This window comes from Nomia melanderi, chromosome 5, assembly GCF_051020985.1.
Source record: "Nomia melanderi isolate GNS246 chromosome 5, iyNomMela1, whole genome shotgun sequence".
NCBI lineage: Eukaryota > Metazoa > Arthropoda > Insecta > Hymenoptera > Halictidae > Nomia > Nomia melanderi.
In genome coordinates this window covers 14,133,890-14,149,971 of record NC_135003.1, presented here as the reverse complement: position 1 = coordinate 14,149,971, position 16,082 = coordinate 14,133,890, and the positions used below count along the sequence as shown (strand labels likewise).

The following is a 16,082-nucleotide window of genomic DNA, read 5'->3' as shown; positions in this document are numbered from 1 at the left end:
TATTTCTTTTCTCAATTTTGCTATACAATGAATTCCTTACATGTCTCCTCTTTAATTTTCAGACTCTACTCATCGTTTTCTTCGTTGTTCTCTTCTTCTGTAGCTTCTTGGATTTTTAACTCGGCATCTCTTTGCATTCTTTCTAACTTTTCTAATGTAATTGATTTTAACGGAATCAACTTCGGTTTGCACAGTATATAGTCAAGATTTTCTTCTTGATACAGCAAGCCTTGCCGTGGAAGAACAACGTCAATCTTCTCTGTAGAAGAATTTTTTATATCCGACATTTTTGTTGAGACTATAAAAAGTCTGTGAATCAGTTAAAAATACATTATCGATGGGTACATAAATGAAATTTTTATAAAACACCTATTAGAATTACTGCACTAAATAACAATGATCTTAATGTCTGCATTTACATAATTTTGAAAAACGTGAACACCAGAACATCGGTTCAGTCTTTTGTCTATTAATTGTTTTTACATTCAATGACGAACAATATTTACAAATTACAATAGTTTATCTTGAAAAGAAGTGAATATGTGAAAGTAACAGATAGAAATAATAGTACCGAATAGAAGGTAGCAGAAAACTATTCATGATCATATTTCGCGTGCCTACATCCGTCAACTATGTCGCATTAAATTTTATGCTTCTACGTTTATATTATACCATACTTTTATTATTGAGAAATATAATGTTACCATTTTCTTACGATCATAATCGTTAATCATACACCGTATGATACTGTAAGAAGTATCGACATCACATGAACTCTGTCAAATTGTCATTCGTGAACAACAGGTATGTCACAATACAATGTTGGACGTATAAAGTCCTATGGCGATAATAGTAACTAGGCTATCACCAAGTACCAACGAAAAGGAATTACCGTGACGACAATGATTCCACACATAACGCCCTCTACTTCCGTCAAATTCAAATATTTGACTGCAGTAGAGCAGTATAATATAAAAAATAAAAAGTTTATGACATTTCATAATGATGAGAAAAAATGTTAACTATTTTATTACACATTTTTTATATAAATAATAATAGTTATTATTATTATTACTGAAATATTTATACTGTTTACAAATTTATATTTGTTGAAATTTACATTAATTTAATTTTTCGGTTTAATATTGTATGTTGAATATGTTGAAAATCAAGAATAAATAAAATAAAGCAGACAGTATTAAAATCCAGGATTCTTTAATATTATGGTAACTCGTTTTTTAAATTAGAAAAAACAAAATATTTGTTCAGTACAGTCTTATAAAACCTTGAAGTTTTAATAAACAGGTTTAATACTAGACTTTGAAGAATGCAACTTTATTCTAAAAGTAATTTCGCCTTACTTCCAGTAACATCCTTATTAATACCGTGACGTATTGCAAATTCATGTTTCACGCTCGCAAATAAAATGTCTGTTAGTAAAAAGATTTGTGCAATTGCGAATGCCAGCGTTACTCCGAAGTAGAAATTCGCATTCGCTGATCTGGAATAAATCCATTGGTACCAAACAGTGGGCGCAAAAACTGTGCAGAATAACATGAAACAACCCACAACGAATCTTTGTTGGGTATCTGAAAATAAAGTTGAAATATCATGTTTAACTTGTAACAAGTAAAAATAAATTAATACAATTCAGAAAAACTTACACTGAAATAGATGTTTCCAAAGTGGCAATAAAGATATATAAAATCCAACATCTCCAATGCAAGGATAAGACTTAAATATGGCAGCAATTGCTAAATAAGAAAATGCTAATAGCATTGGATCATGTCGTAATCTTAATGCTAATGGTACTATATACAATAATCCAACATTTATTTGAAATGAAGCAATGAATAGCCATCTAAAATGCTCAAACATTTCTGTAAAGAAGTACCAATACAGTCCTATGTTAGGACGTAAATCAGGAACTGTTAAAATAAAGCCAGTTGTACTCCAAATAAATGACCAACTTCCCATGATGTAATAAGAAATGCAGAACAAAATTGTTAATATGCTCGCGAACACCACAATAATAGAAATAATGATATTCTTTCTGTGTACTGTATTCTTTGACTGAACTATGTAAATAGTTGCTGGTACCATAAGCGAAATAGGATATAATCCTTGTAAAGTCAATAACGAAATTGACAAACAGCTCCAGAATATAGAATACTTTGTCATTGAAATCAATGCTATGGAGCACAATAAATTAGTGAATACTGTTGTTGTATGTCCAACACAATTTAATATTATGTATGGATTAAATAAATACGCCGCTGAGACATACATCATGGAAGTAGAAATTGTAGAAGAATCATTTTGATTTTCTGTGCATTGATCAGGCGTCTTTTCTTGTTCATTTCTAGAGGCCTGCAATCAACATTACTTACATATCATAAATCTTTTTAATATTAGCAAACCTATAGTGTTAAATATTAGAAGATTAAACTAACCAATTCAACTGCATACTGTTTGGCAGTAAATGAAAGAAGTAAAGCTGTTAATAAATCAGTAAAGATGAACAAGAAAAATAAACTCCATTGTGGTAAATATTGTAGAATGATATCAAAAACATATAAACCAATAGGAGTTTCATGAAACAAATCTCCAATATAAGGATCTACACCGAAGTTATACAAATGAACACCTTCAGTCACTGAAAGGAAATATAAACAATTAAATAATGACTTAAAATAATTCTCATTATATCTAACAGATTCATATAATAACGACTAATTACAATATATTATGTTATAATTATGATTATCTTATAATTATGAAGTGGTAATGTTTAAATGTATTTGTAATATTGGCATATTCATTATAAACAAGAAAATGGCAAGGATTCTAACCTCTTTTCCAAGAGTTTAACGCTGTTGATACTTCCACACAATCGCTAATAACTTTTTGATATCCAGAATTCATCAATAAATATCTAATAGTACCAGCTAATATGAAATTTGACATCCATTGTTTCGACATTTTTTTAAAGAATTATAAATCATTCGTGTATTTGTTACACGCGATATGTGTAACCGGTACTTAAAGAAGCATAGCAAGCATTGGCTTCATTTATTTGACTAAATCTGTCTGTATAAATGTTTAGAATAAAAATCTCTTAAAATTTAAGTAATTACTGTCGCATTGTCAAAAACGTATACCGTAACGTGAAACCGGAAATAAGTAGAACTCTTTCTTCTCATACAATTTGTTATTATAAACTCATTATTCATTATTATCTTCCACCACTATTGATCAAATGTCAACTTTATTTCTTATTCTTTTCATTTATAATAATGAACGAAGACAAGTTGCTTCGAAACAGTCTAAGTACTTATCAGTTCATTGGTGACTCTGTAACAATTCACATTTGAATATCTAGTAAAACAATATTGGTTTTGTTTTTATTAAAAATAAATTGTATTAGATATTATGATATTATTATACTCATACAAATAATCATTTACAAATATATTATAAATACATTAAAATCATATTTACTTAAGTTATTACAATACATAAATTTCACGTATCTTTTTTCAAATACACGGATTTTTATTAAACTATTTAAATGCTAACAAACTCTTTTAATTAAACATCAAATTTTTTACTGACAACGAGTATTCGTGAAAAATAAAAAGAAATCTATTTCATTCGTCGAGTAGTTGCGGAAATTGCAAAAAATGTGGAACGCTTCACGATTTTGCGTGTCATCCTTGCGCAGGGGCCATGCTAATCTTCTCTGTATCGTTCCAATTTTAGTATATGTACTGCCGAAGCAAGTACAACAGAAAATTTTCACGAAACGTATATATACTTAGAGAAAACGAAATAAGCACTAACGAGAAAATAAATATTGTGCAGGCCACCTAGTGGCTCATCAAGGAAATTTAATTAGAAGAATTCATATTCGAAATAAATTTTCAAAACAATAATATCGTCGATTCTGATTCATTTTTTATTTTGAATTATCCGTGACATTTATTGAATGACTTGCACAGTAATACATTTTTCAAAACCGAGCATCAAATTTTTTACTTGATAATGAATATTTGTGGAAGGTAAAAAGAAATCTATTTCATTCATGAAGTAGTTGAGGAATTGCAAAAAATGTGGAACGCTTCACGATTTTGCGTGTCATCCTTGCGCAGGGGCCATGCTAATCTTCTCTGTATCGTTCCAATTTTAGTATATGTACTGCCGAAGCAAGTACAACAGAAAATTTTTACGAAACGTATATATAGTTAGAGAAAACGAAGTGAGCACTAACGAGAAAATAAATGTTCTGCAAGCCATCTAGCGACGTATCGAAGAAATTTTGATTCATATTTGTTGTTCTTAAAGGAATGATATCGTTCGTTTTGGTGCATTGCACAATAAACATATAAAGTTATAAATGGTTTATATGTAATATTATAATAACTATAATATTATTGTGCTTACTTTAAAGTGCATTTAAAATCTGTATACGATTGTATGTATTATTTGCGTAACCTAAAAATAAATTTCAAATTGTTTTCTTTCGTAATGAATAAAGTTCTCCTTATAAAGATTTTTAGATACAACCATGGCACTAAGACCTGCTGTACGAAATAGTTTAGTTATTGGAGGTATAGTGGCAATGATCGGAACACATTTTTATATGAATATATTCCAACCCGTGATGAATCCAGAAATGTATAGTATGTGCAGTTTCTCTTTAATATCGTTAGCTTTTGTACATAATTTTTGAATAATTAAATTTATTTAAAAAATATTTTAATTGAAAAACAAATGTTATTATTTAGATCAGATGCGAGAACAGACACAAGCATATTATGAAGGTAGAAGGAAGACATAAACATAGTTAGAAAAAGGTGGGTGATAAAAAAATACTGATTATATGAAATTAATTTTTATTACAATATACTACAATTGGACCACTAGTTTTGGAAAGAATGTATATCGCTAAAAATTTGTGCATATAAAACAGATTAAAGAACACTTAGAATATTATGGTAAAAAATTAATAGATATAATGACTCATACTCTTTTTACAATAATTAATGTAATTACATTACTGTACAGATTTTTGCTGCAAGAAGTTTCTTATTTGTGACTAGAAACTTTCCTACAAGCATAGAATTTTATGAACATAATATACAGTCCATTTTAAAAGTCATCATGATCACAAACATCGAGGAAGACGTCAAATGCCTCACGATTACAGTTTCCATCAGTAGTGAAAACATATTTATGAAATGTTCCATCCATACAAATCGCTGTAATATAATATAAAATATGTATAAAGAATAACTAATATATTTAAACATGTTACATTACTATAATATTATTATTTTCTTTATCTAGAATACCTATAACAGAACTCCTTGTACCAAATGCGCATACACAAGCACATTCTGGTGGTACAGTGAAAGTGGCCAGTGCCCACTGACTTTCAACATAATTTCCCAAAAATCCCATTTTTGAGAAACTGTAACAAAGTTAATCATTAACTTCACGAATATGTTACTTATATTCACTGAAAAATTGAATTCTATTTACATACGTAGATCTGCGATTTAATTGAGTGTCTTTTAACGCGAATATATGTACAGTTCCTTTGTCACTGGAAGCGCATAAAAACTCTGAATCTCTACTAAACGTAATGCTGAAACATATATTACATGTTTATGCTTTAAAGAATAGTATAATATATTTATGTGGAATATATATTTATTCGTTACAGAAAATAAATCTTATATTTACCAGTAAAGTGTAGCAGAATCAGCACCTCTCCTCAATTCCACTAATAAATGTCTACGTATACTATCCCACACTCTAACTAGTGTACCTTGTGAGGAAGCAGTTGCAATCATAGTTCCACTGCTATTAACTGCGAGACAAGCCAATGCACCCTAACAGTATTATTTGTAAATATAAGATACTACAAGAAGGCATACTAATACCAAGTATCTTCAAGTTTTTATAAAATATACACACTTGATGTGCTGCTAGAGTTGCTGGAGCACTAGAACTGCCGACTTCTGTAGCACCAAGATCAACCATTTGTACGCTGCCTTGCTTATGACCAGGAAAAACAAGAAGCTGCTTCTGTGCGGTAGCTAATGTAGCAACTTCAATCAATCCCTTTGGATTGTCCCTTGTCTCTAATGTTAATAATCTTCTTGTTGGCATAGGAAATGAAAAGACATGTATTTCTCGTTGCAGTGCCACCACCATTCTATTTTGTAAAATTATTCCTAAGTAAGTAAATGCATCATTTATATCTACCAAAACGATGATTTGATTTTAATAATGAACTTACTTGTCTCTGCGTAATCTAACAGCTTTAATAGGGCTAGTGAATGTAACTTCCATTACAAACTTTTTAGACAAGTCATCGTAAATAAGTACTGTATTCTCTGCAAACTTGGGTCTTGTACCACCACCTACAATTGCAATGATATTTGTTCTCCATAACATTTCTGCGATGACTATACTCCCCATGACATCATTCTCCCAATGTGCTTTCTCAACTAATGGTTCTACATTGTACACCCTAAGCCCAGATTCCATACAACACGTGAAACAACCTAATAAAATAGAAAAAATCCTTCAAAGTATTAGAATAATAAAAAATAAAATTAACTTGAATTCTGTTTGTAAATTAACATCTACTGCAACAATTAATTGAGACGTTTTATCAAATAAGAAGGTTTAGACAATAAAACAGTACAGTTATAAAGTTTAACCTAACATGTATCATAGTATAACTATTTCACAACATAGTTTTGATACCTGAAAAATATATGTAACATGTACAATAATTAATATAATAATTGGTATATGACGAACAAACAGTATTTTTTCTTATAATGTCTTAATTTCGTACATACTATAATTCTATTTTAATTTCTTTTAATGTAAACAAAACCAAATTAACCATTGCCAAATGCTTTCTTCGTCAATTTTAATCTTGTCAGAAAGACGAAATAACGTAAAAACGATTACTATATTCTACAATAGTAAAAATGGTAACGTCGTAATAGTTAACTTATGGTAATTAAAACTGTAACTAATAGTTACCTTGATCCTGATTAAATCGTAAACTAAGAATATTTCTTTCCGCAGCCATTTGATTTCACATTAAGTCAACTATATAGGTGCTTCCTTTTTGAGGCTTTTTTCAACCTTTCCTGTAGTAACTACAGTACGTGTTTTTGTTTACATTCTTATTTCACAATCATCTGTGAGAAAATGTTTGGTATACTGTATTTCATTCTTCATGAAATGTACACCAGAAGTCTCTAACTTACTCCCCTCACGCTAGTAACTCGAAGATAGCGTTCCCCACTACCTCTACCTTAGTTCCTGTTCAAGACGGTATGTGAGCAGTTCTATGCAGTTTCATACAAATAGGTAAAAGGAAGTATGGAGAGGGTAACTTTTCGTGAGGGGAGTGTCACTAGAGTGTCCGTGGTCGCCAATTTAAGGCATATTTGCTGTATAATTATATTTATGTTCGTATGAAAAACGTGTTTTGAATTTATAAGTAATGCAGTATTTACTTAAGTATGTACTTGATGTAACATTTGTAGTATATACATAAAAATTTGAAAAAAAAAACTTAAAGTTTATTTTAGTGTACGTATTTTCAATCAAAACCACGCACAATGGAACGAACCATTTCTAACCTTAAAATCTTGTATTTCTAACCTTAAAACATCTGTCAAATACAGCATTCAACATGAATTATAAATAAAAATTTTGTAAAACTATAGGTATGTTATGATAATGACAAAATGAACATAATATGTTTTGATAAATTCTTTATTGCTATACACTTTTTCTTTTCGTAATAATACTCGAGTATAAATAAACATTATATTCTGTAATTAATGTTTAGATAGTAACAGAATCATGAGTAATTTAATAGATGCCCATTGGTTTCCTTTAACATCACAAGGAAACATTTATTCAATGACAAAGTTATGTTCTACCAATGGTTCAAATAAAGTATTAGTGGCTTCCTTAAAACGCAAGATATATTCCTGTGAATATCATTTGATGCCCAATCTACATCTAAGACCATTGGTTAAAGAATTACTCTTTACATACATTCCAAGTTTGTAATTTGAACTATGCATTATTATTGTATAAAAAAAACAAATGTTTTTCAGATATAAAAGGAACTTATTTTTTATTAGGTGGAGCAGAAATTATGTCAATTGATGCTTATAATAAATCTGATACCGGAGATGGGTTTGTAATAGGAATAACAATAATTAAAGTAAGCACAGATACATCTGTAGAAAGATATTTAAATATATATACAGAAGGTGCTACAGATGGAGAAGGAGATGAATGTAGTTCGATTGAAGCTATAGCTCAAAATTGTTTAATGGTAGAATTGGCATATATTCCTTATCATTTATATCATACAATATTACCGCAACAAAATTCACACAATGAGGTAAGTTTTCAATTGAAAAATAATTGCTTACTTATTATTATTCAGTTAAGTAAATTTAAGATGGAATTACAATCTGTTCAAGATTTTAGGTTGTTTGGTTATTGTCTGGAAGCGATTACAAGATTCACATGATTAGGGAAGATAAGTTAAACCATGGTTATAGTGAATCATCAATTGAAAAATATTTTCCAGAACTCCATGATATTGAAGCAATTTCATTATGGATTAATATTTACTATTATGATGACTATAATTGGTATAATATTAAATATCTCTTCATTTATTCAAATCTACCATATTGTTTTAAACTTTAAAGATTATTCAAAACTCAAATTCATTTAGGAGACTGACTGTAATAGGTTGTGAATGTGGTTTGGTCAAAGTTGCTATCGTTAATGTTTTAGAACTGAAAGTCCGTCGAAGTTGGAAATTAAGATATGACACACCTATCTCCAGTGTATATGTATTTCCACAAAAAAATAATATTACAGAACCTAATTTCATTAATTCAAATGGTAAATATATTTTTAGAGAAACTATTATTTAGTTATTTGGTAAAATAAACTAATACTTTTCTAACTTTTACAGATATAAAAGAGAAAAACAAAGAAAATTTAAGTAAAAAAGAAACAAAGTTAAATGTTCTTATTGTAAATACATGTAATGCAGTAGTCTTTATGTGAGTATGTTAATTTACTATTTTATATATTAAATCTAATGTTCCTATTGTTTTAATCAGGGATATTTTAAATAATGGAATGGATGAAGATATAAGATTAAATGGTAGTGAAACATCCGATTGCATTTTATGTTCTTGTATTGCTGATATCAACATGGATGGTCAGAATGAAATACTGTTAGGAACATACGGACAGGAAATATTAATATTTTGTTTTGTAAATGATACATGGGAATTAATTGTTAGAAAATTGTTTGATGCACCTGTACATTCTATATGTTACATGGATATAACAAACGATGGAATGAAAGAACTTATTGTTCTTACACAACGTGGAGTACACATATTACAGGTTTACTACTTCTATTTAGTTTCTCTTACAGTAAGTTAAAAAAAACCTTCAAACCAACTGAAACGAAAATATAATTTTCAGCATAATATTGCAGATGTAAAAAATAAATGGAAAAAACGATATCAAAGAATAATGGAAAGAAGTGAAACATAACTTATAATTAAAAACATAATTTTTTAACTCTCATATGAAAAAGTTCAAATCAATTTTAGGCTCTAAGAAGTGCTACGATTAAAGTTATGACTAAAGATCAAAGATTAATATAAATTTATATGTGTATGTATGTATGTATGTATGTATATAATGTACTATACAGAAAAGAGAAGAATCAAAGTAAATTTATTTTTATCCTTACAACGCATGTATGACTGGAAAACCAATAAATTAAAATTATGAAACACTAATTTATACTCTTTATTTTATATTGTATGAAACATTCGAAATTGAAGTGAAAACTTTGTAGTTGAATATTATAATACTTCCAAATAAATTGGATGTACCTATCTAGCTAATCATTCTAAATATAATATTTTTTATTTTCTATAAAAGTAATTTTCTTTTTTTAAACTAATGGTTTATCTAAGTAGATCAATTTTCTGATAAATGCGCAATATCATGGCTAATTGCAACGGGTATATTTCATGATACATCGTATCTATCTATACTCCGCTGCATCTATGACATGCAGACAGTTCAAAATAGTCTGGCACGTGCTCGAGACAGAGGTTGTCGTACAGTGTACTTTTACGCCTTACTTGCGCTCGTAACATCACTGATGATCGATATATTACGTTACATCTTGGTGAACGTTACTACAGGACTTAATAGCTTGTCTCATTCTTTTTCCTACGTGAATTAGAATGACAAGTAAAAAAGCACACGCCCTTCGAATTGAATCAGAAATCGATAAAAACCGTGAAGAGGGAAATTGGAAAAAGGTTATAGAACTAGCGGAACACTTGAAAGTACAATATCCAAGCAATGGTGATTATTTTTATTTATATTCTTTTAAACAAAAATTCTACTCAGTGACAGTTATGTATTATGTTAACAGATTTTCTATTAAAAACTACGATCAAGTTTTATAGGATTTGAATGTTATTTCACGGGTTTCGTAACCTGTTTGTGAAAGGAATTCGTTAAGTCATGTCTGGAATTATAGGATTAAAGGCCAAAGATAATTGCTATAAAATCAGTTGTTTGACATCAAGTCTTTTTACTTCTCTAGATATATTAGTTATAATTTTAAAGAAAAAAAGATTCTGTTATCAATGAATTATTGGCAGTAATTTTTAAAAATAATAATAATAACAATAATAATCAGAATCATAATAATAATAATAGATAGGTGAATAATTCGTTCCCAGAATTTTATATAACACATAAGGATTACTTTTAAGTGCGTTCGTATTTTAAGATATTTTTCAAAACTATGTTATTAATAAATAAATTTATAAATAAAGAATTTCTGCACATTCTAATTCATAAAGCTAAAGTGTTATTAATCTTTTTATGAATGTATACATTACTTTGTAATTATTACATTATATAATTTAAAATTATTTTTTTATAGTATATAATTTAAAGAAACTGTCATTGTATATTTAATAATCTTATTTATTTCAAACAATTGAAATTGAATGCATTTAATTTCAGAATGTTTAGCAAACTTTTTATCCGGCGAAGGCAGATTAGAAAGCTTTTTAGAACAAACTCTACCTATAGACGCCAACATTGGAAAAGCAAGAAATGGGTTAGTGGAAACTAGGAAGTATTTGCTGCTCGCAGCAAATGAAAAAGATAAACAGGTGATTACAGTAATATTGATTATAGTTTAATTAAAATATAGTAGAACCTTGATTATTTGAACTAATTAGGAATTGTAGAATTATATACAGATATAAGAAATCATTTTGAAAGTTACATGTGGTTGTTAAAAGATTAGAATAGCTTAGTGTGGCTACAGAATAATTAGAGTATATAACATAAATATTTAGATTTAATATATTTAGTATTTTATTTTGAATTTTAGGCTTTAGTTGTGTTAGATGCACATTTATTACTTGGAAAAGTGCACTATGCAATGGGAATGTATGAAGAGGCCCTGAACCATTATAAAGAAGCTGAATTGCACACTCTTACAGAAAAACATTTACCTTGTCGAAGTCTTCGTATTATTGCAGAATCATATGCAATTAAAGGTTTGCATGAAAAATATGTTTTAATTATATAGTATATTGCTAGTATATACTGGCACATTATTATTTCTATTGTCATTCATAGAACACATTGTCATTTAAATAAAAGAATAATTAATATTATAATTTAATCTCTAGAATTATAATTATTGCACAAATTGGAAGTTTAATGTTGTTGCAATTCATATATTTTTTTTTTTAAATAATTAATGAAAAAACCATTGTTTTTAGTTGTAATATCTGTATTTTATAAAAATTGTATCAAATATTTTTTACAGAGAGAATGGAATTTCCTGTTTTCTCCTGATCTTGTTAACTGTTATTTGTTGAATATATCCATTTTAATTTTTCTTTTTATCAATTTATAATAGGTCTTTGCCTGGAAAGATTACCACCAAATTCCAAATCAAAGTACAAAATAGCAGAATGGCAAGAACAGATCATCAAGTGTTACGAAATCGCTGGGGACCTGACATTAGTATATTTACAAGAACAAGACAAATTTGCAATGCAGCATCAAAACGGCACGTCTACCATAAATAGTAACAATACAGGTGACGTAGATTGATTTCATCTCATTGTTTTCAATCGAACAATGCTAATCGAAAATCTTAATTTCATAATCAATGTATGCATGAATAATACATTATGATCATCAGCAGTAACTGACAATTGCTAATCAAAAGAATGAGAGATTAATGTCTAACATTACAGTTTATTCATTTTCTAAGAGTATATTACATTAACCACATACACATAAATCTCTTTCAGGTAATTTTATAAGGTTGTTGGCAAAATACGTTGGTCTAAAATTAGGATTTTGTAGTTAATATGTTCATATCGTTTGCTCGATAGGTACATATTCTTCTCACTCTTCATATGGCTCTACAAAACATATTGGACCAATTTTGGAAACTGCTCTGCAGAGGGCACCCGTATTGTATGTTCAAACTGGAAATATTCAAGCTGCTATAAATCGTTACAGGTATCTTTTTCAGTATTGTTTTGTATGAAAAAGATTAAGTGATTTAATGACAAAATTGAATAATCATAAAGGGAAATTTTATCCGCAATGGAGTCTACTGCGACTCAAAGTCTTCGAGTCACTTTAACGAGGCAGTTGGCGGAAGTGTTAATTCGAGGAATAAGCGGTGCCGAATACAAATCACCAGAAGCTCCAAGTGAAACAACAGGTAGTTATATGTCGAAGTTTTCAGATCATATGATTATTAAATATTTTTACAGGTTTTTTTAGTTATTATAAAATTGAAGTTAACATATATATTTACAATTGTTACTTGTAATATATTAAAAAATAACTACGTAAATAATTTTTGTAGAGTCACCATGGAAGCCAAAGAAATACTCAGGCCCTAATATGTTTGTGCCGAGGAATGAATATGAGGAAACCATTTTATTGTTATTAATTAGTGAAGCCATGGCAGTTAGAGATGCTGTGTTAAGTCAATCTCCAGAATTTAAAGATGCAAGAATACATGCTTTTGAGAATGCTACTGCAGTATACGATCTCCTTACAGTCGTTGTTATGAGGTGGAGTCAAGTGGAATTATTATACGAGGTTCGTATAATTAAGCATGTTTGTTATTTAAAAAAAATCTATGATGATACATTACAAATTTAATTTGCTTTTATATTGTAATAGTCTTTTGAAAGAGCAATGAAATTTTCGCACGAAGAGGCACATGTATGGACACAGTGTGCGTTGTGTTTAATTAGTATGGGCAGATATATGCATGCATATAGGGTCTTAAAAGTGGTAGCAAGGTTATCGCCACAGAAAGTAATGCCCTGTCTGTTAGCTGCAAGATTATGTTATGAACAGTTAAACATGGTAACAGTTATTTTTGTATTATATATAAGCATGTTATATACTAAACAAACAGTACACCTAAAGTTTATTAATAATATCAATATTTTAATTATTCAATATAATTTTAAATAGATAAAAGAAGGTATTGAATGGAGTCAAAAAGCACTTCAAAGAGAAACTGCAAGTTCACAAGGGATGCAATCTAGATGTCATCTTTATATAGGAATCGGTCATAGTATTCTTTCTGCAAATACTATAGTAAAATTGGACAAGACTAATCATACCAAAACAGCTTTGGAGTGTTTCCAAAAGTACGTACATTTGAGTATAAAATATGTATTAAATTAATTGTAAAGCTGTATTTTATTATATGGTTTTATTTTTATAGGGCACAACAATGTGATCCAAATGATCATTTAGCTGAGTATTATTTGGCTCATGAGTACGCTATTAACAGGCAAATTAACGACGCAATGATTCATGTAAAAATTGCATTGAATCTTCGAGCAGAACACATTCCATCGTTGCATTTATTGATATTATTATTATCAGCTCATAAACAGTATTCAGAAGCATTACATTTAATCAACAGCGTATTAGAGGAATATCCGGATAACTTAAATTTCCTTTATGTGAAAGCACATCTCGAATTACGAAGTAGTGGTGGCGAGCAAGCTTTGTTTACCATAAGACATATGCTTTTGCTTTGGAAAAATCTGTACGAGGATCAGACTAATGTTAATTGCAACGAACAGCATAGCGAAAAACGCAGTGAAACCAGAAGTGTTTTTCAACTGTACGCTTCTGAAATGTCTGATAAAGATTCCAGTATGTATCAAGCAAGTATTTACAATTATTTGATTTTAATTTCGTAAAGTTGAGCAATTTCTATAAATAGCATTATTTTAAATAGGTTCTCTGCATGCACAGTCACTAGCTGCTTCAAGAGTGGAGCAAGCTCTTTCTGAGGTTGCATCTTCACTTAGCTCGTTTACCCCAAAACCAGGACCACAAAGAGCATGGCTATTGCAATTACAGGTCTGGCTGTTACTCACAGAGGTATATCTGGTGTTAGATCAACCAAATGGTGCTGTTCTTTCTTTACAAGAAGCTACTAATATTTTTCCATTGAGTCATCACATTATGTATACGGTAAGTTTTTCCAATATTCTCATATGTGAAAATTAAGATAATTAACAGCAATATTGCATTTCGCATGATCAAATGTAATACATCGGCGCTCAGTATATTTTTCATTTCAGAGGGGTCTCTTACACGAATATAAATTAGAATATATGGAGGCAAAACAATGTTATCAAAATGCAGTTTCGATCAACCCATCGCATATAAAGAGTTTACAACATCTGGTAATTTCTGTTATATCTATTAAACCTCTAACAATTAATCCCTTGTATCTATTGTACTAATTTAAAATTTAAATAGTAGTTTCTTCTTTGCTTGTATTATTTTATATGATAGTAAAGTAATAATATTTTAAAATTAAGAAAATTTTTTAAACATTTCTAGGGTCTAATTTATCATTATTTGGGAAGTCAGAGGTTGGCAGAAAAAACTCTAAGAGATGCAGCAAAAATCGATCCAAATTCTCATCAAACATGGTAATAGAATCTTTTCAAATATAAGATAACAGTTCTAACAGAATTTGTATTAAATTCGATTTTTTTATTTATTTTCGTAGGTATAATTTAGGGAAGGTGTTGGAATCTTTAGGCGAAGTGGAAGCGGCAAGTGATTGTATGGCTACAGCACTTGAAGTAGAAACTACAAATCCTATATTACCAATTCTCTCTATACCCGTAACTTTTGAATGATTAGAAATGTTAATTCAAGAAAAGATCACAATTTATTCTGCAAGATTGGCATTTTATTGCCCTTGTGGTAATAGTACCTGCTTATCTCTATTGTTGCTTTGTTAAAATTACTGTATAAACAAATGAATTTATTAAGAAATATTACAACTGTACAAATAATCTAACAAACATCACTGTAATAAGTTCTAATAAAGGAACAACTGCGGATCCTGAAATTATTTTTCTTAAACGTACTTTATGGTCACATGATTTCGAATGTCCTTAAAATCGTACACATATGTGAAATAGATTAGCATTTATAGTACAGTTTATTTATTTATATATTTATGAAATAATTCACATCGATGATAATATTGCATTTTTTGTTGTATTAACGTCTGTAATGTAATCTTTATTATCAGTTGTCCCTGCTTTGACATTTATATTTAATATATAACTATACATATAGTTGCTAGATATATGCTGTTATGATAAATATAAATGTAACACATAAATTCTTAATTTAAAATGATTAGAATATCAACATTAATTAGAAATAATTGTAATAATGGTAGTAAAGTAAATTCAAATAAAATTTTTATTTACTCAATATTATCGCTCGATGGTACGTCCCTTATATAGGATAAGCGAACAAACGTATTGACCCATGTAAGTTATATCCGTATACACATCTTTATAATTTATTTTGGTAAAAATATTTTTATATTGGATATTGATTGATCAATAAACATTCCG

At 29.0% G+C, this 16,082-nt stretch overlaps 6 protein-coding genes and 2 non-coding genes across 20 annotated transcripts; 3 read left to right on the top strand and 5 right to left on the bottom strand.

Annotated features, from left to right (window-relative positions):
* Window positions 1–65: 65 nt before the first annotated feature.
* Window positions 66–872, bottom strand: BBIP1 (BBSome interacting protein 1). Of its 2 annotated transcripts, none has more exons than XM_076368115.1 (2): window positions 705–872; window positions 66–309 (listed from the first exon to the last, which is right to left on the bottom strand). In XM_076368115.1, exon 2 carries the CDS (start codon window positions 285–287, stop codon window positions 66–68), a length of 222 nt encoding a protein of 73 aa, XP_076224230.1. In that variant the 5' UTR covers window positions 288–309; window positions 705–872. The 2 variants fall into 2 exon arrangements, with proteins under 2 accessions (XP_076224230.1, XP_076224229.1); XM_076368114.1 differs by having other exon boundaries at window positions 572–719.
* Window positions 873–1,115: 243 nt separating this feature from the next.
* On the bottom strand, window positions 1,116–3,804 carry PIG-U (phosphatidylinositol glycan anchor biosynthesis class U). 3 transcript variants are annotated; one of them, XM_031970771.2, is made up of 6 exons: window positions 3,502–3,804; window positions 3,162–3,354; window positions 2,853–3,086; window positions 2,454–2,656; window positions 1,665–2,370; window positions 1,116–1,589 (listed from the first exon to the last, which is right to left on the bottom strand). In XM_031970771.2, exons 3-6 carry the CDS (start codon window positions 2,980–2,982, stop codon window positions 1,336–1,338), a joined length of 1,293 nt encoding a protein of 430 aa, XP_031826631.1. In that variant the 5' UTR covers window positions 2,983–3,086; window positions 3,162–3,354; window positions 3,502–3,804; the 3' UTR covers window positions 1,116–1,335. The 3 variants fall into 3 exon arrangements, with proteins under 3 accessions (XP_031826631.1, XP_031826622.1, XP_031826612.1); XM_031970762.2 differs by having other exon boundaries at window positions 1,117–1,589; window positions 2,853–3,090; XM_031970752.2 differs by having other exon boundaries at window positions 1,117–1,589; window positions 2,853–3,354; window positions 3,502–3,803.
* Window positions 3,680–3,786, bottom strand: LOC116425221 (U6 spliceosomal RNA). Its single transcript, XR_004234648.1, has one exon. It is a non-coding gene; the product is annotated as a U6 spliceosomal RNA (small nuclear RNA).
* Window positions 3,805–4,106: 302 nt separating the features above from the next.
* LOC116425223 (U6 spliceosomal RNA) lies at window positions 4,107–4,213 on the bottom strand. The gene has a single exon (XR_004234650.1). It is a non-coding gene; the product is annotated as a U6 spliceosomal RNA (small nuclear RNA).
* An 81-nt stretch (window positions 4,214–4,294) lies between these two features.
* On the top strand, window positions 4,295–5,327 carry LOC116424435 (uncharacterized). 2 transcript variants are annotated; one of them, XM_076368117.1, is made up of 4 exons: window positions 4,295–4,474; window positions 4,560–4,682; window positions 4,788–4,856; window positions 5,068–5,327. In XM_076368117.1, the coding sequence occupies exons 2-3, from the start codon at window positions 4,568–4,570 to the stop codon at window positions 4,838–4,840; spliced, it is 168 nt and encodes a 55-aa protein (XP_076224232.1). In that variant the 5' UTR covers window positions 4,295–4,474; window positions 4,560–4,567; the 3' UTR covers window positions 4,841–4,856; window positions 5,068–5,327. The 2 variants fall into 2 exon arrangements, with proteins under 2 accessions (XP_076224232.1, XP_076224231.1); XM_076368116.1 differs by having other exon boundaries at window positions 4,306–4,474; window positions 4,552–4,682.
* LOC116424413 (WD repeat domain phosphoinositide-interacting protein 4) lies at window positions 5,114–7,318 on the bottom strand. 5 transcript variants are annotated; one of them, XM_031970822.2, is made up of 7 exons: window positions 7,069–7,318; window positions 6,308–6,431; window positions 5,983–6,223; window positions 5,749–5,897; window positions 5,549–5,650; window positions 5,355–5,473; window positions 5,114–5,261 (listed from the first exon to the last, which is right to left on the bottom strand). In XM_031970822.2, exons 1-7 carry the CDS (start codon window positions 7,115–7,117, stop codon window positions 5,152–5,154), a joined length of 894 nt encoding a protein of 297 aa, XP_031826682.1. In that variant the 5' UTR covers window positions 7,118–7,318; the 3' UTR covers window positions 5,114–5,151. The 5 variants fall into 5 exon arrangements, with proteins under 5 accessions (XP_031826682.1, XP_031826645.1, XP_031826657.1 ...); XM_031970785.2 differs by having other exon boundaries at window positions 6,308–6,575; window positions 7,069–7,313; XM_031970797.2 differs by lacking the exon at window positions 7,069–7,318 and adding an exon at window positions 6,926–7,062 and having other exon boundaries at window positions 6,308–6,575.
* Window positions 7,319–7,412: 94 nt separating this feature from the next.
* Window positions 7,413–9,890, top strand: LOC116424438 (KICSTOR complex protein kaptin). 3 transcript variants are annotated; one of them, XM_031970839.2, is made up of 8 exons: window positions 7,413–7,763; window positions 7,889–8,107; window positions 8,190–8,455; window positions 8,545–8,711; window positions 8,798–8,970; window positions 9,044–9,134; window positions 9,195–9,486; window positions 9,568–9,890. In XM_031970839.2, exons 2-8 carry the CDS (start codon window positions 7,903–7,905, stop codon window positions 9,637–9,639), a joined length of 1,266 nt encoding a protein of 421 aa, XP_031826699.1. In that variant the 5' UTR covers window positions 7,413–7,763; window positions 7,889–7,902; the 3' UTR covers window positions 9,640–9,890. The 3 variants fall into 3 exon arrangements, with proteins under 3 accessions (XP_031826699.1, XP_076224228.1, XP_031826707.1); XM_076368113.1 differs by lacking the exon at window positions 7,889–8,107 and having other exon boundaries at window positions 7,432–7,554; XM_031970847.2 differs by lacking the exon at window positions 7,413–7,763 and having other exon boundaries at window positions 7,967–8,111.
* A 270-nt stretch (window positions 9,891–10,160) lies between these two features.
* On the top strand, window positions 10,161–15,562 carry Ttc7 (tetratricopeptide repeat domain 7). 3 transcript variants are annotated; one of them, XM_031970959.2, is made up of 14 exons: window positions 10,161–10,470; window positions 11,143–11,294; window positions 11,519–11,687; window positions 12,056–12,208; window positions 12,540–12,669; window positions 12,741–12,877; window positions 13,025–13,263; window positions 13,348–13,536; window positions 13,648–13,826; window positions 13,904–14,343; window positions 14,429–14,667; window positions 14,778–14,882; window positions 15,043–15,134; window positions 15,215–15,562. In XM_031970959.2, exons 1-14 carry the CDS (start codon window positions 10,347–10,349, stop codon window positions 15,345–15,347), a joined length of 2,481 nt encoding a protein of 826 aa, XP_031826819.1. In that variant the 5' UTR covers window positions 10,161–10,346; the 3' UTR covers window positions 15,348–15,562. The 3 variants fall into 3 exon arrangements, with proteins under 3 accessions (XP_031826819.1, XP_076223795.1, XP_031826812.1); XM_031970952.2 differs by having other exon boundaries at window positions 10,162–10,470; window positions 12,056–12,238; XM_076367680.1 differs by lacking the exons at window positions 15,043–15,134; window positions 15,215–15,562 and having other exon boundaries at window positions 12,056–12,238; window positions 14,761–14,883.
* Window positions 15,563–16,082: the final 520 nt, after the last annotated feature.